At 39.5% G+C, this 26999-nt stretch overlaps 1 protein-coding gene across 3 annotated transcripts in view; it reads left to right on the forward strand.

Annotated features, from left to right (window-relative positions):
- LOC126202890 (vesicular glutamate transporter 1-like) overlaps positions 1–26999 on the forward strand; it is a 128489-nt gene that overhangs the window by 87710 nt on the left and 13780 nt on the right. For all 3 annotated transcript variants that reach the window (XM_049936956.1, XM_049936953.1, XM_049936954.1), the window contains 2 exons: positions 2705–2981; positions 17302–17422. In XM_049936956.1, coding sequence (XP_049792913.1) covers positions 2705–2981; positions 17302–17422 — 398 coding nt within the window. The remainder of the gene's footprint in view (positions 1–2704; positions 2982–17301; positions 17423–26999) is intronic.

The following is a 26999-nucleotide window of genomic DNA, read 5'->3' on the forward strand; positions in this document are numbered from 1 at the left end:
AATCGTGTAGTCACACAATAACAGCTGTTCCTGCCTATTTGTGTGTAATATGTTATATTTATTTACATTGAGTGTCAACTGCCAATAATCCCTGCACCAAGTGTGAACTGTCTGCAGATATTCATGCATTTTACTACAATTTTCTAGTGATGCGACTTCTCTGCATACACCAACATCATCTATGAAAAGCCTCATGTAGCTTCCAGTGTTACCTAATAGGTCATTTCTGTACATCGTGAAAAGTGATGATCCTGTAACTCTCTTGGGTTACACCCAAAGTCTCTCTTACATCTGGAGATTTCTTTCCAGTACGAATGACATGCTGTTTTCTGTTTGCTAGGAAATAGAGTCATGCCATTAAAAAAAACGAGTATCCAGAAAAATCAACCTTTAAAATCAATACCTGTGCCATCTGATTTTTAAAACAAAAGATGTGAAAGGAAAAATGGAAAACATGTATAGCTTACACAGAGTTACATAAAGAACTCTACAAGCAGTACAAATATAAGTACTGCAAAGAAGTCAGGAGATTAAAAGCAGAAAGAATCGACCAACAGATACGGGATTGAAATAATGTTTCAAAGACTTGCTGGTCAGTTGTAAATAAAATCGGAAACAATGAAACAGAAACTAAAATAAATAATGTACAATTAACTGTGAATAATGATTATACCTCTGATCCCCTTATAGTCAGCAATATTTTTAATAATTACTTCATAGATACTGTCGAAAATGATGGCTCTATGAAACAGGATATACAGCATACATTTGAGTCCAGTAACAAACAGCACTGCAGTGCACTACCTGCAGAAAGAACATATGATATTATGCAGCTTATTAATAGCCTCGGAAATGAAAGATCAGCAGGATTAGATGAAATTTCTCCATATCTATTGAAGAACGCAAACATGATCTAATGAAACCACTAGTTAATCTAATAAACTGTGTTCTCAAAGATGGTATGTTCCCTGACAATTTGAAACTGGCTGTAGTTAAACCAATACACAAAAGGGGGAAATAAAGCGTTTCCTAGTATCAGCTTTCAGCAAACTGATAGAGAAAATAACATTAAAAAATCCTGGAACATTGCAACAATGCTGGCATATTAGCTGATTTCCAGCATTGTTTCAGAAGAGGTCAAAGTACCACGTCAGCAGCAGTACAATTCGTCCGTCATGTACTTGAAAAAATAAATGAAAAATCCCAAGCAGCAGCGGGAGTAGTCCAGTATCCCTCAAGGGCTTTTGATAGGGTGCATCATGACATGCTCTTATCAAAAATTGCAAAGAGTGGTGTCACTGGAAAACTCAAGCAATTGCTAGAAATGTATTTAAAGGGTAGACAGCAGTGTACGGGATTATATACTCTAATGGAGAAATACTGGAGAGGAGAAGGTCAAGTATAAGAAATATACATTTTGGTGTTCCTCAGGGCTCCATTTTAGATAAAGTCCTACTCATATGCTATTTAAATGATTTCCCAAGTTCTCTTGACAATAAGCAATTGATCACTATGTATGTAAATAGTACATCAAGTGTCTGCTGTGCAGACAGTGAGCCCAGCCTAATTGATGAAATACATAACTTTACTGAAAAAGCAAGAGCTTACTTTGAAAGAGAGGAACCAAAAGTAAACAGAAAAAACTAATATTATTTCTTTTAAACAAAGTGGTCCAAACAGATAAAATACTGTGACTGATACAATTCTACCAAAAACCTGTGCAGATTGTAAATTCTTGGAAGCAGCTAGCTGATTATGTATGTGGTTTTTTATGCTCTATATGTATTAAGAAGATTGTCACCATATCTTAATTCTGAAACCCAAAGGACTGTATATTATGTTAGTGTACCCTCTCTTGTCTTATGGAATAGTGCTGTGGACTGGGACATGCCAAACTAATATGAAAATTATTTTCATACTGCAGAAGCGAGCCTTGCGGATCGTAGTAAAAGTAAAAGCAGGAACTTCTTGCAAACCCGTATTCATTAGACACAATATTCTCAGAGTTCAAGCCATGTGCATACTAGAAACTGTAATGTTAGTGAAAGAAGACACTATGATCAACAAATTTTCATATGGTTAACAGAAGATTAACAGCGAAAAGCCCTATGTCAAAGTTTTAATTGCTTGTTACCAATATTGACAGGGGATACTTTTAAAAAGAGAGTCAAGCAATGGCTTATCGAAAAATTCCCTTATAACTTGAATTTATCGTGAATCATAACGTAATAAGAAATAATGTAAACTAAAAAATTGTAATTGTAAAAACTTTATAAGTAGCTGAAAAGGAACATACAGGCCTGTAAAATTACATTTTATGAGTGATAAATTTAAATAGAAACTCTTCAATCCAATCACACAACCGGTCTGATATTCTGTAGCTGTTACTTTTTTCCTTAGGTGGCAGTGCAAAACTAAGGATTTTTGTCTTGTTGATCCAATGTTGCAATGAAGTCCTACATAATGAACCTATTATTTTATGTCAAGGTTATCATTTTTAATTTATTAAATAAATATAATTACTAGCCTATGCTGTATTAAATGCAGGAGGTGTAGTTATTTGAAATTTCTCATTAATATTACCTGTACTTTTATTTGGTAGCCATACTGTTGCATGATAGTTGATACATTTCACAGTTTGTATGTAGATTTACATGTTAGTGTCAGCTCACTGTAGAGTTTCTCTGCAAACAATTTGTTGTAGAGCAGCTGGGTTTTGATCTACAGTCTGCTGGTCTCCTGGGATCACTACCATACTTGGTCATGGGCACTGTCGTGCAAGGTGGGGGCTGCCTCGCTGATTGGCTGCGAGCAGGTGGTCAGCTGACAACCACACAAGTACGCAAGCTGCTCAACTGCGGTGCGTTCTCGTGCCAAACGCTTTTCCTGGTGGCTGCTGCACATGCCACAACTCCTGCTACTGTTGTTGCCTGCCTCACTGGTGCTGTAGGATTTGGTGGATTTGCTTGGGCTGGATTTAGGTAATTTGAAAGGCATATTTTTTTCACTCATCAGACATGTGGTCATAGGCATTATGGATATAGAAGGTGTATCATAATTAATAGTGAAAACTGACACAAGTGAAAGTATATGAGGTGTGGCCATAAAACAACAAGACAATTGCTGTACAACATTTTAATTAAAAAATATACCTATTTACTTATTGCCACCCTCAATATACTTCTCTCCACTACACCTACAACACTCCATGCGAATTTTCCATTGATGGAAACAGTGCTGGAAGTCTTCCTCCATGAGCTTCCTGATAACATGTGCTGCTTTTTCTTTCACTGCTTCAGTGGACTGAAATCTAATTACTTTAAATGTAGATAAGTCACCTGGTGCTAGGTCAAATGAATAAGGTGAGTCGTCTAACATTGGGATGCTGCACTTCGCCAGAAACCTCTTAACCTTCTGATAGGCGCACTTCTATTCGGACGAGGGTGGTTGTGCGTGTCTCGCAGATACCACTTATTGTTAATGAACTTTGTCTTTTTAAACATTAAATTTTTATTGTAAAAGTAATATTAGGTATTATTCATGAGATATAGAAACGAAAGCAAGGTAAAAAATTTATTTAAAAATAAACTTATGTTTCAAAACCCACATTTTCTTCTTGCAGTTTCTCTATGTACTGATACTTACTTTCCGTGTATGAATGTCAAATTTGTACAGGATTATGCCTGAAATTTTGGTTTCTCAATATACTGAAGTTATTTAGAAATTGAAATACAATCAACGCAAACATTTCTTGAATGATGTAAACAAAACATACTATATATATATATATATATATATATCTAAAAGAAATTCCACGTGGAATGTTTCCCTCTGTTATATATATATATATATATATATATATATATATATATATATATATATAATCACATTTGAAACGGGTGATTATTTAGAAGCTGAAATATAATCATTGCAATCATTTCTTGAATGCTGTAAACAAGTAAACTTTCCACATATTTCATATTTGAAACTGGCGATTCTCGTTTTCTTTCTAACTAAACGTGGCCTACGTCTTTTCTTCAGAGGCTCCTCAGGTTGATCTTCTTCTCCTCTTCCTTGTTGCTGTTGGTGTTCATCTTTTGTGTGCGACACAAACATACTTCTCCTTTTTATATGTTCTTGCACAAGTTTGTTCGAAAGATATCTGATATATTTTCTTCTCTTGAAATTATTACTGGTGTTTCCCTTCCAGACTATAAATGAATTTATGGCAGCAACGTTCATCATAGAGGGAAAAAAAAAAAAAAAAAAAAAAAAAAACACCACCAAAGGCCTTCGATTTGTGTTTATCACAACACTGAAAGACCCACAGAGTTTGTTGACAGTATCGACAGCTCCTTTTGTGTGACTGTAAAAAGTTATAATTTGTGGTTTCTTGAGATCACCTGTTGCTTCATCAATTTTTCCATCATTGTGAAGGCTGGATATCAACAAAACATTCTTGTACTTTTTGGCACATATGAAACAAGTGTTGCCTCTTTCAGAAAACCAAACAGACTTGAGTGGGGCTCTCGCTTTCTGGTCGCTGTGAATTCTGGAGGAATCTGAGTCTTATTTTTATGTAACGTGCGAATGTATGAAATTTTTTCTGGTGCCTATTCCTTTACCAAATTGTAATCTGCAAACCAATTGTCGGCCATGATATTTCTCCCACTAGAAAAAATGGGTGCTGCTAACCTTTTCACAATTTCAGATGGTTTATTACTTATGCTAAATGGACAATTTGGTTGAGTTCCAGTGTTTCTTTCTGTATTACATGTATAATATAGCTGAGAGTCGACCAAAGCATACATTTTTATGCCATATTTGCTTGGCCTTTTAGGCATGTATTGTATGAAACCTCATCTACCTCGAAATGCCTTGAGTTTTTCATCAACTGTGTCATTTTCACCAAGTGAAAAGCATTTTTGACTGTTCACAATGAATTCTTCAAAAATAATTCTCGTAGGAGTTAGGGGGTCAGTTTTTCTTCATTCTCTTTTTGTTTCTACATCATCAAAACAAATAGATTGCATTAAAAACTTCAGTCATGACGGTTAGGAAGTCATCCATCCGCCATAAGTCGTCGAGATTCAGACAGTTCGTGTGGTACACCCCAGTGAGATAAAGCAGCACTGTTTCCACTGTGTCTGTCTGTTGAGTGTCCCTTGAACGAGAATAGTTATCTTGTATTGTAAGAATAAATTTGTTTGTATTTTCTACAATATGTTGAATCTTTGTGTCAGAGATGAGGCATTTCCATAAATCTAGAATATTAGTCACGTTTTTCACAGGTTCAATTACTCCAGCCATATGAAGTATAATATTTTGTGTACCTCATCTTTGCCTGTTCCTTGGCTCTTTTCCCGTAACCAAACATAGATGTTTTTTTTTAAACAGCTTGAAATGTCGATTTCTCATCTTTGTCGTCTTTTTAGCTGGACTGAGCACTCAGTTCCATATCAGAATCTGCATCTCTTTCCGATATGTGCTCTTCTTCATCAGTGCCACTGTCCTCTATAATACTGATGCCCTGATCATACTCATCGTTGGTATCATGCAGAATTGCATTTATCACAACTTCCACATCCAAAGGATTGTTTAAATTATGCATCTCTGTGCCGCTCATAGTACCTAAGAAATAAATATGAAGAGAAAATGAATAAATAACATGATGCAAGCATTGAAGGTCGCGCGTATCTGACAGGTACAATTTCATTTCATTTCACTGTCGACTCGAGACATGTAAATTCTCCATTACCACTACTTTAAATTACTAATAAGCATTAAATATTCAACAATAAATAATGGAAAATGAAAATTTAAAAACTTACACGGAGGGTCACGCGTATTCCTCAGATATGAAACATCTGATACTAGCTTGCTGTTTACAGTAGCGGGCAGTGGCCAGGACTGAAGTAGGGCGGGGTCAGAAGAGGAGGCTAGAATAAAGAGGAGATTTCCATCCCTCCCACTTTCCAAGAAAAGGTAATGAACATTATCACTGCGTATCTGACACGTACACATGCCTATCGGAAGGTTAACAGACAATATGGTACGAGCCTGTATGTTGTATTGATGCAGAACCCATGACTTGTTCTTGCAGAATTCAGGTCTTTTTTTCTTATTTTCTCATGAAGTTGAGCAAGAACTTCAAGGTAGTAATGTTTATTGATAGTTTGACCTTCAGGAACCCAATTTCCATTGATATATTTAAAGAACTGGGCAGTGGATTTTTCAGTATCATCAAGATTTACAATATGATCTCAGAATGTTTGAAAGAATTTGTAACACACCGTTAAGGCAAATGCAGTAGTTCATCCAAGTGTGGGACCAAGCGAGGTGGCACAGTGGTTAGCACACTGGACACACATTTGGGAGGATGACAGTTTGAATCCCCATCCGGACAATCAGATGTAGCTTTCCTTAAACCCTCCAATGCGGGGATGGTTCCTTTGAAAAAGAGCACTGCTGATTTTCTTCTCCATCCTCCCCTAATCTGAGCTTCTGCTCCATCTCTAATGAGCCTGTTGTTGACCAGACATTGAACTCTAATCTGCCTTCCTTCCTTCCTTCCTTCCTTTTCTTCAAATGTGTGGGCTGTGTACCATAAATTGCAAGATGTAGTGCATGAAGCAGTAGAGTACTTCTTGTTGAGGTAGGCCATGACTGAGATTTGAGCCTAATTGGGTGGGAAAATTCAAAAGCTTACATTTCAGATAAGTTTGTACACTATTTCACAAAGAAGTCATTGGCGGCTGCTATTATGGTAAACCTAGTATATCATACCTTCACAAAATGAATTGTATTGTTTTGCAGTGCACTGTTACTATTGGTTTGTATAACATACGAGTATTTATGATCATTGACCACAAGTTATACTTCTTAACTGGAGGGCCATTTCAGAAAAAGCTATTGCTTCAGTTTGCTCTGAAATTATTCATCAGTTAGCATTTTTATTTAACTGGATAATAAAATGAAATAGATAACAAAATAATGAAGTAGATAACAAAATAATGAAATAGATAAGAAAATAATGAAGTAGATAAGAAAATAATGAAATAGATAACAAAATAATGAAATGGAATAGATAGTTCCTATAACATAAAGGCTGTTTGTGGCCAGTCTCAATCCTTTCTTTGTGAATTAGAAATCTTGTGAACAGCTGGTCATCCAAACAGCAAATTTTTATACTACTTAATGAGAATGGTTCATTGAAATACATTTTATATTGTTTTTTATATGAAGACTGTACAAAAAGTATCTTACTTTACTATTATTGTTGAAACCAACAACTGTATCAGGGTGCACACACACTCTGTCTGTAGGCATATGTAGTGTACATGCATGATATCTATTCCCCTCGCCCTCCGTGACTGTGGAAACAACCAGTTGCTGGCTGACAAGTGAGCATCTGTAAGTGGTCATTGTCAGATTTTGTATTACGGGCAAAATTAAAGAAAAAGTGGAACAGTGTTAGTGCATCAAATTTTATTTTAAGCTTGTCGATTCTTGAGTTGAAACAATTCACAAGATTCAAAAGTGTTTTGGGATGAAGCAGTGGGTAGCACACAGATAAAGGACTGGTACCACCTCCTCAGAGATGGCCACTTATCAGTGAAGCGTGAAGTACATTCAGGTAGGCCTCAACATCTGCAAATAAGGTTGTTATTGATCATATTAGGACCCTGGTGATGAAGGGATAGACAAATCACGATCAGAGAACTTGCATACAGGTTAAAATTAATATTGGGTCCAAGCATTCCATTTTAAGAGAACATTTGGATGTCAGGAGGATCTCGGTGAAGCTTGTGCCAAAGTTGCTTACAACTGTGCAGAAGCAGCTTCATTTGGAGATCACACAAGATGCATTGGATACTGTGAACTTCCATACCATAATGTTCACCGTGGTACAACAACCGAGTTAGAAAACTGCTGCGGAAGCAAAGGGAACTTCACAGCAAACATAAAAATAGCCAAAGCCTTGCAGACAAACTAAAATTACGCGAAGTGAAATGTAGTGTGAGGAGGGCTATGCGAGAGGCGTTCAATGAATTCGAAAGTAAAGTTCTATGTACTGACTTGGCAGAAAATCCTAAGAAATTCTGGTCTTATGTCAAAGCGGTAGGTGGATCAAAACAAAACGTCCAGACACTCTGTGACCAAAATGGTACTGAAACAGAGGATGACAGACTAAAGGCCGAAATACTAAATGTCTTTTTCCAAAGCTGTTTCACAGAGGAAGACTGCACTGTAGTTCCTTCTCTAGACTGTCGCACAGATGACAAAATGGTAGATATCGAAATAGACGACAGAGGGATAGAGAAACAATTAAAATCGCTCAAAAGAGGAAAGGCCGCTGGACCTGATGGGATACCAGTTCGATTTTACACAGAGTACGCGAAGGAACTTGCCCCCCTTCTTGCAGCGGTGTACCGTAGGTCTCTAGAAGAGCGTAGCGTTCCAAAGGATGGAAAAGGGCACAGGTCATCCCCGTTTTCAAGAAGGGATGTCAAACAGATGTGCAGAACTATAGACCTATATCTCTAACTTCGATCAGTTGTAGAATTTTGGAACACGTATTATGTTCGAGTATAATGACTTTCCTGGAGACTAGAAATCTACTCTGTAGGAATCAGCATGGGTTTCGAAAAAGACGGTCGTGTGAAACCCAGCTCGCGCTATTCGTCCACGAGACTCAGAGGGCCATAGACACGGGTTCACAGGTAGATGCCATGTTTCTTGACTTCCGCAAGGCGTTTGATACAGTTCCCCACAGTCATTTAATGAACAAAGTGAGAGCATATGGACTATCAGACCAATTGTGTGATTGGATTGAAGAGTTCCTAGATAACAGAACGTAGCATGTCATTCTCAATGGAGAGAAGTCTTCCGAAGTAAGAGTGATTTCAGGTGTGCCACAGGGGAGTGTCATGGGACCGTTGCTATTCACAATATACATAAATGACCTGGTGGATGACATCGGAAGTTCACTGAGGCTTTTTGCAGATGATGCTGTGGCGTATCGAGAGGTTGTAACAATAGAAAATTGTACTGAAATGCAGGAGGATCTGCAGCGAATTGACGCATGGTGCAGGGAATGGCAATTGAATCTCAGTGTAGACAAGTGTAATGTGCTGCGAATACATAAAAAGAAAGATCCTTTTATTATTTAGCTACAATATAGCAGGTCAGCAACTGGAAGCATTTAATTCCATAAATTATCTGGGAGTAGGCATTAGGAGTGATTTAAAATGGAATGATCATATAAAGTTGATCGTCGGTAAAGCAGATGCCACACTGAGATTCATTGGAAGAATCCTAAGGAAATGCAATCCGGAAACAAAGGAAGTAGGTTACAGTACGCTTGTTCGCCCACTGATTGAATACTGCTCAGCAGTGTGGGATCCGTACCAGATAGGGTTGATAGAAGAGATAGAGAAGATCCAACGGAGAGCAGCGCACTTCGTTACAGGATCATTTAGTAATCGCGAAAGCGTTATGGAGATGATAGATAAACTCCAGTGGAAGACTCTGCAGGAGAGACGCTCAGTAGCTCGGTACGGGCTTTTGTTAAAGTTTCAATACCTTCACCGAAGAGTCCAGCAGTATATTGCTCCCTCCTACGTATATCTCGTGAAGAGACCATGAGGATAAAATCAGAGAGATTAGAGCCCACACAGAAGCATACAGACAATCCTTCTTTCCACGAGCAATACGAGACTGGAATAGAAGGGAGAACCGATAGAGGTACTCAGGGTACCCTCCGCCACACACCGTCGGGTGGCTTGCGGAGTATGGATGTAGATGTAGATGTAGATGTAGATGAGGCCTGGGTTTATGGGTATGGTCCAGAAACAAAATTCCAGTCATTGCAATGGAAGCATCCTTCATTCCTGAGGGCCAAAAACATTAGGCAGTTCCACAGCAATGTAAACATCATGCTCTCTGTCCTTTTTTACTCCAGTGATGTAGTGATGTGGTTCATCATGAATATGCCTCAGAAGATTCTAATATCAATAGGGAATACCACCAAGAGGTTCTGTATTGCTCCATGGAAAGTGAGATGCATGCAGCCAGACTTGTGGGCACTTAGTAGTTGATACCTTCACTGTGATAATACACCCGCTCATTGTTCTAAATTAATTCAGAGTTTTGTGGCCAAACACAACACAGCAGTGGTTTGTCAACCTCCCTATTGGCCTGATGTAGCATTGAATGACTTCCGGCTTTTCCCTAAACTGAAAAATACTCTGAAAGGGTCTAAATTTCAGAACAGGTAAGACATTACGCAGAATTCAACGAAGCAGCTATGCACCAGAACAGCAGTGGCAACAACGTTGAGACGGATGTGTAGAAGCTGAATGGGACTACTTTTAAAGTGGCGAGTGTCAAATAATTGTGTCTTAACAAAGATTGATTGTATAAATAAAAGCCAGATACTTTTTGAACAGCTCTCATATTACAGAGTCTGTTGACGTGTGCTAGATATATTCGAGGCCGCAGCAGTAACTCCTAAGAAAAAGAAAAAATGTTTGAAATCAAAACAAATGAATCCTAGTGTGCTTTACATGATTTAGTGTGGATCATCATGTATTAAAAACACAGTAGTTGTGCTGAGGAAAATTTATACCTGAAAGCTCCTTTTCTGTAGTATTGCTGTTATAGAATGCTATTGTTTCACACTGTAGAACTCATAATGTATTTGTGGTCCTCTGTAATTCATTTTAGTTAACTTATTTAATCATGTTAAAACTGATCATGAACTGTTGTTTCCTTAATAACATACTAGACTAGCTAAAAATTTAGTTACTGTCTCAAAATACTTCTGCTAGTCTTATTTTTTCTTGATGGCGCTTGTTGCATCTGCTAGTGAGTTTATTGATGAATGGGTGAAATGCACTTTTATTACAGAGCTTTAGATATTAAGTGTTTGCATGAGTGTGTCTGTGTTTGTCAGTGACCACATCTTAGCTATGTCTATCAAGTACCTGCAGAACTGTTTTCACATTTTTACCACTATTCTCTGTCATGGTGTCTTCATTGTTTAAAAGCTATATCATATGGATGAGAGGACAGAGGTTAGTCAGTAATGGTTGACATCATTAATTCTTTTGAGGTGAATTAAATTCATTGAAATGAAATTACAGTATCAATGGAGATTAAATGAGCGAAGATGCAATGACATGAAGTGATGTCAGTGCAAGTCATTCAGATAAGCTGAATCTGCATTGTAACATACCTATAGTGGCAACTGAAACTTTGTGCCAAACTGGAGCTCAAACCCAAATTTCATGCTTATTGAGAGCATTCATCTTAACCATTAAAGTCCAAACTTTATCACTGATATTCCTTCCTGTGATTTCTGAACACTACTACAGTGCATGCCACTTATCTTGGTAGGTAGCTGGAGATTTTGCACAGCCAGCAGTTGTGTTGGGGGAGCCATCTGTGGCAATGTAGCCAGACTGTGCGTTAGCTGCACTCCATTCGGCAGTCGGCTACTGACTGCCAACCATTAAAGCTACATATGCATACAAGAAATGTGACAAGCACAATGGTTCACACCTTTGTGAAGAACACCACATCATCAAACTGTGTGCCTTGAAAATATGGGGCTGTATAAAATGTGTAACATAGAAAAATAACAGTGTATGGTATTAGGATGAACAGTGACCACAATAATAGACAGATTTGCGATGTTTGTTGTTTCCGTCAATCAATGCAAGAAAAAACTGTGATGAATAATTGGGAAGAACCGTTGCATATTTACTTGCGTTTCCCGTTTGAACCCTGAAAATACGTTCATATTTTGATGTGTTGCAAAATAAAGTTTATAAAGAAGAAAAAATGGCAAAAAATGTACGTTTACTGACACACCCTGGACCAGCAGTGTCTTTTGGCCATCTTCACACAATTTTTATAATACTCATAAATTTTTTTGCAATACATGTAGTTAACAGGAAAAATTGCAGCACATTTATAAGTATTTATATCACCCTTTTGAATCTGAAGAATACATTCACCTTTTGATTGTTTGCAAAATGCAGTTAAAGTTATTTATTTGGAGTTGCAGAGTAAATATTTGCATATATGAAATTTATGCCTGTCATTTTTTAAGTGACTTAAGAAAAATGTCTTAGCAATCTACATGTACAGGATCTCTTCAGCAGGCATCTGAAAGAAACATAATTCAGAAAATATGAAAATGGTTCTTCATACATTAAAAATTCTTATATTAAAAAAGCAATTGCATTTTCTATTTCTAGACACTTCACTTGTATCAAATATTTTTTTCTGTTTCTAGACACCTCGCTTGTATCAAATAATTTATAATTGTTATTTATATAGTTTCTATTGCATGTAGTTATTGCTATACATAATATACAACCAGTTTCCATTCACTGTTTGTTGGGACTAATCTCAGGGAAAGCAAGGACAGATTTTGATAACCTTTCCAACACAAATTTTCGAAGAAGATATTAGAGTATTTATTCACTGACATAAATGACATATTATGTGGAATGAATGAAGAATTACTGTTTCAAAAGTGAAGACAGCGGTCTAACTATCATAAATACAAAATAAATTTTACATACTTTTATGGCTAGGAGTCATACTTCAAATAGAGTTCACAACAAAACCAGTGACTTGTTGGAAGACCAAAGGCAAGCTTTAAACAAAGTCCACAAAGAAACTGCGAAGGAATAAAAAATCTTTTATCAGTCCATTACCAGCCAAGCAAACTTAGTCTCACGTTATGTAATATGGGCTTAAGTTGTACAACATATTTAAATGTGGTAGTAAGTGCTACTGGCACAATTAGCCCAAAACATTATCTTCACCCTCACTGTCTGATTCAGATGAATCGGAATTGTGAAGGTTAATGATGAAAGCCTCCATCACCAACTCTGTCGATTTACTTTTTTTAAAATCTTCCTGCAGTGTTTCTGAATGTCTGATGCAGTTTGTCTATGCAGTGATAGTTATGTTGTTCACTGGTTCATGTGTGCATCTTTCAATTTCAGCAGTCCAGAAGATGCTATTTCTTTGTGCAATATGGGCCTTAACTTGCAACCATACCAGCTCAATAGGATTGTCATGGCAGTGATATTGGTAAACTGATTACTCAGTGATGATGCTGTCTTGCAAGTTCATCTGTCTCGTAAGTGCGGTATTTAAAGGTGGTATGCATTTACGAGCTTGAGTAACTCTGCCCTGGTTTGTGACACAGTGTGAGGAATTGCATTACATGACAACCATGAAATAATTTAATCTTTTCTGGTATTTCATGTGGAAGCCTTATTTACTTGCACAGAGTGCATGCTTACATTGTCCATGACAATAACATAATTCTCCAGCCGGTACAGAAGTAGCTGTTGTACAGACCACTGCTTGAAGACAGCATAAGTCATGTCAGAGTTGTAGTCATCAGAATGCTTTGACTTCGATGCTTTAAATATTAATATAGTTTCTGGTATTAAGTCTGTATTAAGTCTGCCGAACCAGTGTGAAACACAATAAGGTGTCTTTCTTCGCCCACAAGAACCTGCAGGCCTCCAACATCATTTTTTGCCTTCCAGTACATTGACCTTGAATGGTTATGATTCACATACGTCTCATCCAGCTAGAAATACATGACTTTCCAGTTTGTTTTATCTTGTGCATAAATCTTGAGTGCACAGTTCTTGCTGTTACAATGTCACTTTTCTCCAAGAACAGTTTTCTTCTGTCATTGGTTTTCCTTTATTTAAATCCCATTTCCCTCAATATTCTGAGCTTGGTAGATTTTCTGCCATTGAAACTGTTGGCTTCTTTCATGTATGATCACAGTTTATCTGCGACAGGATATTTGCCTTTACTATACATGTCAAATATTTTGTGACATAATACATTCGTGAGTTCACTTATGAATTTCGTTTGATTTTGGCTTTTACCTGGTGATTTAAAATTCAGTGATCTGTTCAGCAGATGTGTTGGCTTCATTCACGATCCATTGAACAGTCTTTACCCCAGCATTCCACATCTCAGCTGTTAGTTCTTGTTACTTGGCAACACTGAGAGATGCTTTGTGAACAGACGTGAATGCCACTTCTGATTCCTGTCTAAAGAACTGGTATACACAAAGTTCGTGGAACTTGGCAACACCGGGAGGTGCCTTGTGAAGAGATGTGGATGCCGATTCTAGATTTCTGTGTAGAGAACTGACACACACACAAAACACTAATTCTTGTGTCTGCTTGTTTAATGCTGGGTGAGATTTGCTTTTGCCACTCATATTGATGAGACTGCCTCAAAATAACCTTCAAAAGAATACAACAGAGTAAAACCAATCATAAACTCACTCCGCACAGTACGAAATAAACTTGTCCACGCACTATGGCTGTCTGACTGCTATTGGTTGGCACGTCACGTCACGTGATGTATCCTTGCTTCTGCGCATCCAGACCTTACCCGCCAAGTTAAGTGGCATGCACTCTACTACATGTTCTCCCATGGAGATATGTGGGAAGACACCACTGAGGAAATGGAGTTGGTGGAGGCGCATGGCTTACTTTGCCGTAGGGGGATGTACATCCCACTAGTGACAGTGAAAGCTTGAGTCATACTCAGATGGTGTGAACAGATAGTTTAATGGTAAAGGTGACTTGTGATAAGCAGGAAATCCAGGTTCACGTCCCAGTCTGGCACAAATTTCCAACTGTCACAGTAGGTTTCTATAAATTCTACTTACATTTCCTTATTTATTAAGTGTGAGATTCCATATTTTGAATTTTTCTATGCTTCTATAATTCTTAATTGTGTCATAGAGATAATTAACCATTTACACGGCAATGCATATGATTGTACAGGGTTAATTTGAACTGTTTGGCTAACTTCAGGAGGTAATTTCAGGTTTGGAAAAAATAATAGTAATAATCTTGTAACATCAGCGCAAATAATCAGTTTTTTAGAATATAATGTAATGGGATAGATAAAAAAAAATCTGCTCACCAAGTGGCAGCAGGACACAAATACGTAATTACCCCACTGGCTTAGTTCAAAAACAGATTTCTTGAGCCATCACATCTAATCCTGTTACTACTGATCCTTCCATAAAACAACTTAAGAGTACACCACTTGTCATTCAGTCTTATCCTGGTCTTAAATATATTAATCAGCTACTTTGATAAGCCTACAACGTCCTAGAATTATGCTCTGAAATGAGGTCTATTCTCTTTTTGCCCACCACACCTAGAACAGCTTTTCGTTGCCCTCCCGAGCTCCCCAATATGCTTGCCTGATCCCATGCCCTATGGCTCCCACCCCCAGCATTTTCCCCTCTGTAAGACCTGCCCCATGCACCCTCCTACCACTGCCTATACCAGCCCTGTAACTGGCAAAACATATACTGCCAAAGGGAGAGCTACCTGTTAAATGACAACACGCATACCAGTTGTTGGGTAAACACTGTTTGGGCTTTTACATCAGAATGACTGCCACCAAGTGATCAGTTAGGATGAATGGCCATAGTCAGGGGGCATATACAGGCAACATACAATATTCTATTGCAAATCATGCTCTACAACATGACAGTTGTGACCTTGGTGTATGTTTCACCACATGTGCCATCTGGATTCTTCCCCCAGACACCAGTTTCTCAGAACTCCGCAGGTGGGAACTAGTGTTACAACATGCCCTAAGTTCTCGCCACCCATCTGTCTGTAATTTACATTAATTTCTTCAGTCTTGGCACTTTTTCACAGTAACTATTCTTTTCTTCTCTCCCTTTTTAGTTTTCTGTATCTTTCATTTTCTGGCTCATCTATCTTTTTCTGTTCCTCCCCTGCCCCCGACCTCTATCGCACACAGTGTATGGAGCTTTCCACCCTTTCTCATATATAATGTTTTGGCAGTAATCTCTGTGTCTTGCATATTACCTTGTCTTCAACCTACAAGCTCTCAGGTTTTCAAATCTCATCCGATGCAGTCCCCAACAATCAGTCTTTCTTCTCATCTCATCTGGTGAGTCTTCCCTGAGAGGTTCTGGGCAAGTTTTACAAACTCTATCCATTTTCATAAACCTCACCAGTCCTTTTCCTTCACTCCTCTTCCTTCCCCTTCAGCCCTTCTGTCAAGAGGAGGAGCCATTGGCTCTGATAGCTTGCAGACTTTAATACCTTTATTTGTGTAGTCTCTTGCTGCTGCTTGGTGAGTATATTTTTTAACCATCCACCTACCCTAAATTGGATAGTTAAGAAATGTACTCACCAAATAGTGGCAGGAGAACACAAAAAAGTCAGGTGTGTGTGCACTTGGGAGGGGGTGCTCTGAAGAAAGTACATTGAGCTGTGATCTTGACTTTTTCAGTGTGTCTGTGAATTAGATTAATTAGATTTCTTTGTCAACTCGAAAGTTTACAGTTTTTATGATGGTGTTTAAGTCTCACTGGTGGTTCATATGTATTAATGTATCTATTTAGATGTTGCAGCTTGGGCTAAAGACAAGTTGTTCAAATATATTGCTACCAGGAACTAGGTAAATAAATACATGACATGTGGTGGCCCTCTGGGTTAATGTAAAAGATAAGGTTCTGTGGCTGAAGTTTGCTGTAGGACCTGCTTGTCCAGTCAGCTGGTTGAGGACAATGCTGTTGAGATGTTGACAAAAGTTATATGTAGGTGGGTAGGAGCTTCTTCATGCATCAACCATGTGTTCTGCCATGCTGCCAGTGATTCACCTCATGTCACAAAAGATAACTGCAGAAGGAAATTGTGTTTTTGTCCATCTATTTAGGCTTCATGAAAGAATAACAATCAAACTACTTGGTGGATGATAATACTAACCCAAAGGTTGATGCCCAGTTATCATTGATTTGACAAGTTGGACATACCATGGGACTCACTGCAATCCATGTAAGACTTTTTGTAGGTCACTTCATCTCTGATGTTGGGAAGCAAGTAGCATCTAAATGCTACAACTTGGATGTGGTAAGAAGCTTACACAGCATATTCCTTCGTAATACGACAACATTAATACAAAAAAGGCGGAATATTAAATATCTACACTGTAAAATAGAAATGCATATTGAATGTTTGCAAATGTATTATGTTCACCAAAACATTATTTAAAAAACATGAACACTGAAAATGTAATCGGGATGGATACAAACCAAAATGTAATTACTGAGCCATTAATATACATCATTTAGTTTTTGTGGAAGGAATGATAGGTCAGAGAATTTCTTTCTCTGTGCAGTACCATTCTGTTTGAAATAGAAAGGAACTGGTCTATTAATACAGTTTTTGTTCCTTTACTTTTCAGTGTGAATCACCTTGATTTGGCTCCACAGTTTGCAAGCATTTTGATGGGAATGAGCAATACTGTTGCCACTTTGCCAGGGATGATCAGCCCACTCCTCACAGGAACCCTGGTTCAGCACAAGGTATTTGTTGTCAGTTGAGCATTATAGTAATCATAACTGACTCAAGCGTTTTGTTTTCTTTCATTGAAAAGTGTTTTCTGCAGATTGCAGCATTGTTTCAAATGTCATAATTTGATAAAGGTAGAGTGATATGGTGCTTATATAAGGAAAAATATCAGGAACATGGAAGCCATGAAGTGCTACTTGTTCACAGATAGAATATAAATTAAATATTTTCATGAATGTTATCAGTGAGGTAAAAATGTTCACAATAGAAAAAGAGAAAATATACTCACAAAGTGGTGAAAGATATAATACTCATAGAACTATGAAAAGTGGTAAAAATATGCAGAACAGAGAACCATTTTGGAGAAAAAGAAACCTGTACTACTCAAGGATAGATGAAAAACATGATACTAATCGTAATTCTTTGCAGAGAATTCATTTCTTTCATTACAAGTTTTCTGCAGATTGCAGCATTGTTGCAATTATCAGAATCTAACATGCCATGAAATGATGCTTGGCTATGACAAATACCAGAAAAATAGGTAGATGATATTGATCAAGGTTAGATATATTAGACATGATGAGAGAAAAAGAAATGAATTCCTCCAACCCTTACTTTTCTCCTGGATGTTTTTACAGTTTTATGTAATTTTTCATATTTACATCTGCTGCCACTGAGGGAGTAATTTTTGCTTTCTGTATTACAGATATTTTCAAGAAAATGTTTTGTACTAGGAATATCAGTGTTGGATCCTCTCTGAGAATAAAATTAAGTTGAATGTTTAAAAATTGGTGAAAAAGGTAAAAGTATGCCATGTATTTCAAGAAATGACAAAATATGTTGCTTAGGAGTGAAGAAAATGTGCCTTATTATAGGAATTAATTCCTAGTATTGGTGACCCATCTCCATGCATTCTCTTTTTCTCAACTATTAGTGGCTATAACAACGTTAATACCAAGCGAGGTGGCGCAGTGGTTAGCACACTGGACTCGCATTCGGGAGGACGATGGTTCAATCCCGTCTCCGGCCATCCTGATTTAGGTTTTCCGTGATTTCCCTAAAATCGTTTCAGGCAAATGCCGGGATGGTTCCTTTGAAAGGGCACGGCCGATTTCCTTCCCAATCCTTCCCTAACCCGAGCTTGCGCTCCGTCTCTAATGACCTCGTTGTCGACGGGACGTTAAACACTAACCACCACCACCACCACCACCAACATTAATAACTGGGAAGGTTAAAAAAATATCGATTTATTCATAATTTTTGTTCAATGATTTTAAATTTGTCTCCAGAGAGCTATCAACTTTAAGATCTTATCTATGCCAGTTATTGAGGATGCCACCTTAAACTGCAATAACAGTGATTCTAATTAGCAGAATTTCATCATCAAACATCAGGTTTTTACTGAAATTTCTACTTTTTGTGGCTTTAACTTCTTGTGAGTACTAATAAAATGTAAAGCACATCACCCACTTTTTAAAAAAGACTTTTCCTGGGGTTAGAGGGGTTGAAATTGTATGTCCATGTCCTCATATAGAGCTTTGTTTTAATGGGCAGGCTGGGCTATTCAATTTGTTTGGTAAATAGTCTTTGTGTGTGTCTTCAAATTTAGATTTTTTGTTGATGTAGACCTAAATATTTCACCTGGGTTTCTGCCATAATTTCCTCAATGTTACTAGTTACCTCTCATTTCTGAAAATTTAATTTTGAGGTATATCATCTGCATCTTTAGGAAATTCGGTTTTAGTTATTTTTTGATGAAACCAGGGATGTAAAGTGCTTTGTGTGCTGTTTGGAATTTTTTTTATGGATCATCATTTTCTATTTCAAAAGTGAGGTCATTTGCAAATAAGACCGAATGTTTATTAGTGCTTAGTGGTAAATCATTTACATATTATAAAAACATGTAAGGGTCCAGCTTTGAGCCTTGCAGGATTCCTTGGGAAATTGTTTTCCAGTCAGAATAATAGTGGCATTCACTTGATATCACAGTTACTCTTTGTTTACCATTTATTGTATGAGGGTTAAACTCTGTAACACACTGTCCTGGTTCTGTAACTCTGTATTTTGTAAAAAAAAGTAATGAGTAATTCACTAAATTTGAAAATACAGATTATAGAATTTTGCTGTGACATTTTTCCTCTGATTTAATGATGAGCTTATCCTTTCTGGAAAGCAAACCAATTTTTTAAACATCACTTCATGTGAGATGTTTTAAATTATTCTTGCCACAGCATTTTTAATTAGTGTGGAGAAAACTGACATCCTGAAAGCCATGGATCACGTGGCTGCAGTGTTTCTTGACTTCTGAAAAGTGTTTGAATCAGTAACATATGGACATTTATTAACAAAAGTAATATATTAATGACATGCCAGATAATAACAAGCTCACATGAATCCATTGAGTGCAAGGTTCTATAGGAAGGCTCATTTGAAAGTCATGTGCATCAGGAGGGCAACAGAAAATGAGTGTCTGGGAGGTGCAGAGACCAACTTTCTAAGGGATGCATGCATCACACTTCACAAAATGGACATTGTTGACATTAGAGATATATTCAAAACAAACCACTAACTTGCACCATGAACGCCAAAAGAAAAATGGTGTGCCACAGTTATCACAAATGTTTGCAGCATCAAGATCAAAGGCAGACTCCTTGGGAGTTGCAAATGGTGCAGGATGTTCAGCTACGTATCCACTCTTAAGGAATGCATGTAGAAACATATTGTTGTAAAGGGGTAATGAGAACAGATGGAATGTGATGGCATGCAACCAAATTCAAAACAGTCTGTCATGGATCTTACTGAGAAACTGGCTATCCTTTAAGGCATAGGTGCAGACAGTGTGATAATATCTTTTATAGGTACAGAAGGAACAAACATCAAATGGCTGAATTTTTCCAGTGGTGCTAGGTGGTATGAACTGCAATGTCACACACTTTTCAAGAGGGATAATTGGCTCCAAGGGAGCATGACATTTACACACAACCAGGAATCAAGCAAAAGCAAGTTATTTGATCAGTTATTGGTCAAAAACAGTGTTCACACCATAGTTGCAGTTCTCTTAAGTCCATTTTCCCACTCCTGCATAACGTAAATATCCCCTGCTGCACTTGCAAGATCGTGCACACCGAAAGAATCGTAGAGGACAGAGCACCTCCAACTTTTAGTAGCACAGTAAATAACTTTCCAGCCAATTTTTCATCCATGGATGTGTTAAGGCATTGACATTAGTTGATCTTGATACAACTCTCTTGATACCTCTAATTTCCAGGGTTCCTTTCATATGCAGTTCCTCTCCAGGTGGGACCTGGTCAGAGTTGAAAACAAATTTCTTGTTTGAAGTTATGCAATCATCCACTGCTTCCCTTGAAATTCCTGTAATCTATGTTATGTGCTATGGATGTTATGTGCTATGGACGATAACCAGTTTGGACAAGAAGAGAATAGAAGCTTTCGAAATGTGGTACTACAGAAGAATGCTGAAGATAAGGTGGGTAGATCACGTAACTAATGAGGAGGTATTGAATAGGATTGGGGAGAAGAGAAGTTTGTGGCACAACTTGACTAGAAGAAGGGATCGGTTGGTAGGACATGTTTTGAGGCATCAAGGGATCACAAATTTAGCATTGGAGGGCAGCGTGGAGGGTAAAAATCGTAGAGGGAGACCAAGAGATCAATACACTAAGCAGATTCAGGAGGATGTAGGTTGCAGTAGGTACTGGGAGATGAAGAAGCTTGCACAGGATAGAGTAGCATGGAGAGCTGCATCAAACCAGTCTCAGGACTGAAGACCACAACAACAACAACAACAACATGTTATGTGCAGTTTGATGTGATTAGCATAGTAGGTCACTATCGTGCACCGTCTGTGAATTGTATCGAGCATCCTTGAAATGCGCGAACACCAGTTTTTGTAACAAGTAACGTTGTCCTTCCTTTAATATCCATAGTTTTTCTTATGCACTATACCGGAATGTTGCTGCAGACTTATTTGAAATCTCTTTCTTTGCTGTGCTGTGGATGCTCTTCTGTGTACATAATTATATGTAGTACCCGCTCATGGGATAACGATTGTCCTTTCCTACGTTTCACTGGAGACTGGATTTGTGGCTCCCTGGTCTGACAATGATGATGAACTACATGACATTACACTTGTTCCAGTATCACTTTAAGCATATATCATCATCGTACTCCTCATGTACATTGTCTGCACAGATGACACCACACATTCCACTGACACAACTTGCACAAGCGCTAATATTTCACCTGCCACTTCTTTCTCACTCTGCAAAATGCTGTGGGTTCCCTTCTAATGAAATGTCAACTTTGGCAGCTGTTGTAGATATAATTCAACATTTGCAGTGTTTATTGTTGCCATTGCTCTGCTTTGTATCAACACACCACTACTACTGCTGTGAGTTACTTGTCGACTAAGCAGTTAAACTATGCTCCGTGGCCTCATGTTGTGCTCACCTTTGGATACCTCCAGTCCTGACCCCTGTTGCCGTTAGCATCCAATATTGTGGCTACATTGTAGACAATATCTAGGGAATTGAATCCATAAACATCATTGACCTTCTGTGACCTCACACTCAAGGGGTTCCTTGTCAGACATATTGTAGATGGTTCAATCATTTACCCTGGAGTAGTATAAGAAAGGAGCTCCACAAATACTCAGTCACCTCTTGACAAGATTTCACAGTGGTGCAGACATTGATGACTTGCTTTAAGTGTTTAAAAGTAAAATTATGTTCTAAACAAAATATAGTATCTTCTGAGTACAGTACCAGTCACAATTGCAATCAGTCAACTTGTACAAATACCTCAATTTGTGGTGATACATGTATGGAATGATTTCGTAGTCTCAATCATAGTTAAAGCATAGGATAAGTGCTTCAGTCTACAAAGGAGATTACTTACAAAACACTAGTATGACCCAACCTAAAATATTGCTAAAGTGTGCAGGATAAGTACCAAATAATACTAACAAGATATAACAAATGTGCATAAAGAAAGGCAGCACAAATGGTCACATTTTATTAACTTGCGGTAGAACATTAGGGTAATGCTGAAGAACTTGAACTGGCAGATGCTGCAAGATGGATGTCAGCTACACTATGTGATCAAAAGTATCGGGACACCTGGCTGAAAATGAATTAAAAGTTCGTGGCACCCTCCATCGGTAATGCTGGAATTCAGTACAGTGTTGGCCCACTCTTAGCCTTGATGACAGCTTCCGCTCTCGCAGGCGAACGTTCAATCAATTGCTGGAAGGTTCCTTGGGGAACTACAGCCCATTTTTCGTGGAGTGCTGCACTGAGGCGAGGTATTGATGTTGGTCGGTGAGGTCTGGCACAAAGTCGGCGTTCCAAAATATTCCAAAGGTGTTCTATAAGATTCATGGCATAACCCTGTGCAGGCCAGTCCATTACAGGCAGGTTATTGTCATGTAACCACTCTGCCACAGGCTGTGCATTATGAACAGGTGCTCGATCATGTTGAAAGATGCAATCACCATCCCCAAATCTGTCTTCAACAGTGGGAAGCAAGAAAGTGCTTAAAACATCAATGTACGCCTGTGCTGTGATAGTGCCATGCAGAACAATGAGGGGTCCAAGCCCCCTCCATGAAAAACACGGCCACACCGTGACACCATCGCCTCCGAATTTTACTGTTGGCACTACACACACTGACAGATGATGTTCACTGAGCATTTGCCATGCCCACAGACTGCCATCAGATCGCCACTTTGTGTACCATGATTCGTCACTCCACACAATGCTTTTCCACTGTTCAATCGTCCAACTTTTATGCTCCTTATACCAAGCAAGGCGTGGCTGCTCGACCATGAAATCCAAGTTTTCTCACCTCCCGCCTAACTGTCATAGTATTTGCAGTGGATCCTGGTGCAGTTTGGAATTCTTGTGTGAGGGTCTGAAAAGATGTCTGCGTATTATGCATTACAACCCTTTTCAACTGTCGACTGTGTCTTGTCAGTCAGCAGACGAGGTCGGCCTGTACACTTTTGGGCTGTATGTGTCCCTTCAAGTTTCCACTTCACTGAAAAACTGGACCTAGGGATGTTTAGGAGTTTGGAAATCTTGCATACACAAGTGACACCCAATCCCCTGACCATGTTCGAAGTCCATGAGTTCCGCAGAGTGCCCCAATCAGCTCTCTCGCAATGTCTAACGACTACTGAGGTTGCTGATATGGAGTACCTGGCAGTATATGGCAGCACAATGCACCTAATATGAAAAACGTGATTTTGGGCATGTCTGGATACTTTTGATCACATAGTGTATTTAACCAAAGCCCATTTAAAAAGATGTAAGAACTGATATTAAATGAGTGATCTACGAATCTGTTTACACTCTCCTACATATCTCTCCCATAGAACCACAAAAGCAAGATCAGATTAATTATGGTACACAGAGGCTTTGACTTGCCCAAATAGCCACACGTGTTAGTGTGCCACTTTTGGGATTTGGGAAAGCATCCCAGGATCGGATCAAATCCAGCTGGTGGATTAATGATGAATGGTAATGTGCTGGGCAGCCAGTATGTGGTTTATAGGTGGTTTCCTACATCGAACTAAGTGTTTAAAGGGGTGTTACCCACATCCAGCCTCATTGTGTTCCTCGTGAACATTGTCCCCACAGTCGACACCACACAGTCCACTGACTTACCTTGCAGAAATGCTATTATTTCAACTGCCACTTCTTTCTCACAAACATTTCAAAAATGTTCTCGCATATCAGATGAAGCAGATGGAGTAGTTTTGGCATGGCTGGCTGTCCCAATGAGATAAGCAGTTCTGAGGGAATTTTGCCTACTCCAGGGGCCCTCAGCTTAAATACGAGGGTATTTCGGAAAGTCAAGATACACCATACGCCAGAGGAACAGGAGAGTTTTGGCGAGCAAGTTGGCAACACTGGTGTTAACCTTGAACCATTAGCTTTCTCCTCGCCGTCGTTCGGCAGTTGAACGTTGCTTCTGGTTGGAGTAGGTCTTGTTTAAAATAGCTGTGCCGATTCAGAATCCCGCCAAATGCAAAGTGCACTCCGTCATACATTTTCTTCATACAAAAGGTCAACGACCAGTGGATATTCACAAAGAAATTGTGTCTGTTTATGGGAACATTATGGATCGACAAAATGTAACGAAATGGTGTCGTCATTTCTCTGAAGGTAGGAGCGAGGTTCAAGACGAACAAAGAACAGTTCGGCCATCTGTGATCTCTGATGCCCTTCTTTGGAGAACGGAGAAAGCAATTTGTTTGAAGAGACATCTCACATTGAAAGAATTGCTTCAGATCATACCGGACGTGTCAGTGACAACTCTTTATGACGTTGTGACTGTCAAGTTAGGATACAGGAAATTGTGTGCACGCTGGGTTCCAAAACTGTTAACAGAAGAACACAAAAAGAAAAGGATGGGCTTTGCACTCAACTTCCTCACACACTATGCTGAAGCAGGTGTTGAGTTCCTTGATCACATTGTGACAGGTGACGAGACATGGGTTTATCACCATACACCCGAATCCAAGCAACAATCAATGTAATGGCGCCATTCGAATTCACCAAAAGCCAAGAAATGCAAAATGTCGATTTCAGTGAAGAAATTAATGGCTTCTTCTCCTTTTTTTTTTTTTTTTTTTTTTTTGGGCAGACAAGGCATTCTTCTGTTGGAATTTGTGCCTCCTGGAACGACAATTAATGCTGCTGCATATTGCCAGACTTTGAAACGTCTTTGCAGGGCAACAATGCTCGGCCTCACACAGCGCTCGTAACCAGAGCACTACTCAAACAATTAAAATGGGATGTATTGGACCATCCGCCATACAGCCCGGACCTTGTGCCCACTGACTTCCATGTCTTCCGTTACCTGAAGTCACATCTTGGTGGAAAATCATTCCACGACGATGAAGAGATCAAAGATGAAGTTGAAATGTGGTTCCGACAACAGGCGGCAACCTTCTATGACTGTGGGATACACAAGCTTGTGCACCGACTTAACAAATGTTTGGATAACAGGGGTGATTATGTTAAAAAATAACAAGTAATCCAGTTAATCAGACGTAAGTGACATTTTCTAAATAAATGTTCTGTTTAAGGACTGCGAGCCATTGTATCTTTACTTTTTGAAATGCCCTCGTATTTCAGTGTTCTGTCAAATTCTTCTCGCGGTATCTTATCTCCCATCTCATTCACATTCACATTTACTACTTCTTCATTTGCATAATGTTGTCTTCAAGTACAAACTTGGCCATCTACACTCCTGGAAATTGAAATAAGAACACCGTGGATTCATTGTCCCAGGAAGGGGAAACTTTATTGACACATTCCTGGGGTCAGATACATCACATGACAGAACCACAGGCACATAGACACAGGCAACAGAGCATGCACAATGTCGGCACTAGTACAGTGTATATCCACCTTTCGCAGCAATGCAGGCTGCTATTCTCCCATGGAGACGATCGTAGAGATGCTGGATGTAGTCCTGTGGAACGGCTTTCCATGCCATTTCCACCTGGCGCCTCAGTTGGACCAGCGTTCGTGCTGGACGTGCAGACCGCGTGAGACGACGCTTCATCCAGTCCCAAACATGCTCAATGGGGGACAGATCCGGAGATCTTGCTGGCCAGGGTAGTTGACTTACACCTTCTAGAGCACGTTGGGTGGCACGGGATACATGCGGACGTGCATTGTCCTGTTGGAACAGCAAGTTCCCTTGCCGGTCTAGGAATGGTAGAACGATGGGTTCGATGACGGTTTGGATGTACCGTGCACTATTCAGTGTCCCCTCGATGATCACCAGTGGTGTACGGCCAGTGTAGGAGATCGCTCCCCACACCATGATGCCGGGTGTTGGCCCTGTGTGCCTCGGTCGTATGCAGTCCTGATTGTGGCGCTCACCTGCACGGCGCCAAACACGCATACGACCATCATTGGCACCAAGGCAGAAGCGACTCTCATCGCTGAAGACGACACGTCTCCATTCGTCCCTCCATTCACGCCTGTCGCGACACCACTGGAGGCGGGCTGCACGATGTTGGGGCGTGAGCGGAAGACGGCCTAACGGTGTGCGGGACCGTAGCCCAGCTTCATGGAGACGGTTGCGAATGGTCCTTGCCGATACCCCAGGAGCAACAGTGTCCCTAATTTGCTGGGAAGTGGCGGTGCGGTCCCCTACGGTCTTGGCGTGCATCCATGCGTCGCTGCGGTCCGGTCCCAGGTCGACGGGCACGTGCACCTTCCGCCGACCACTGGCGACAACATCGATGTACTGTGGAGACCTCACGCCCCACGTGTTGAGCAATTCGGCGGTACGTCCACCCGGCCTCCCGCATGCCCACTATACGCCCTCGCTCAAAGTCCGTCAACTGCACATACGGTTCACGTCCACGCTGTCGCGGCATGCTACCAGTGTTAAAGACTGCGATGGAGCTCCGTATGCCACGGCAAACTGGCTGACACTGACGGCGGCGGTGCACAAATGCTGCGCAGCTAGCGCCATTCGACGGCCAACACCGCGGTTCCTGGTGTGTCCGCTGTGCCGTGCGTGTGATCATTGCTTGTACAGCCCTCT

The sequence above is a fragment of the Schistocerca nitens genome, chromosome 9, assembly GCF_023898315.1.
Source record: "Schistocerca nitens isolate TAMUIC-IGC-003100 chromosome 9, iqSchNite1.1, whole genome shotgun sequence".
NCBI classification, from domain to species: domain Eukaryota; kingdom Metazoa; phylum Arthropoda; class Insecta; order Orthoptera; family Acrididae; genus Schistocerca; species Schistocerca nitens.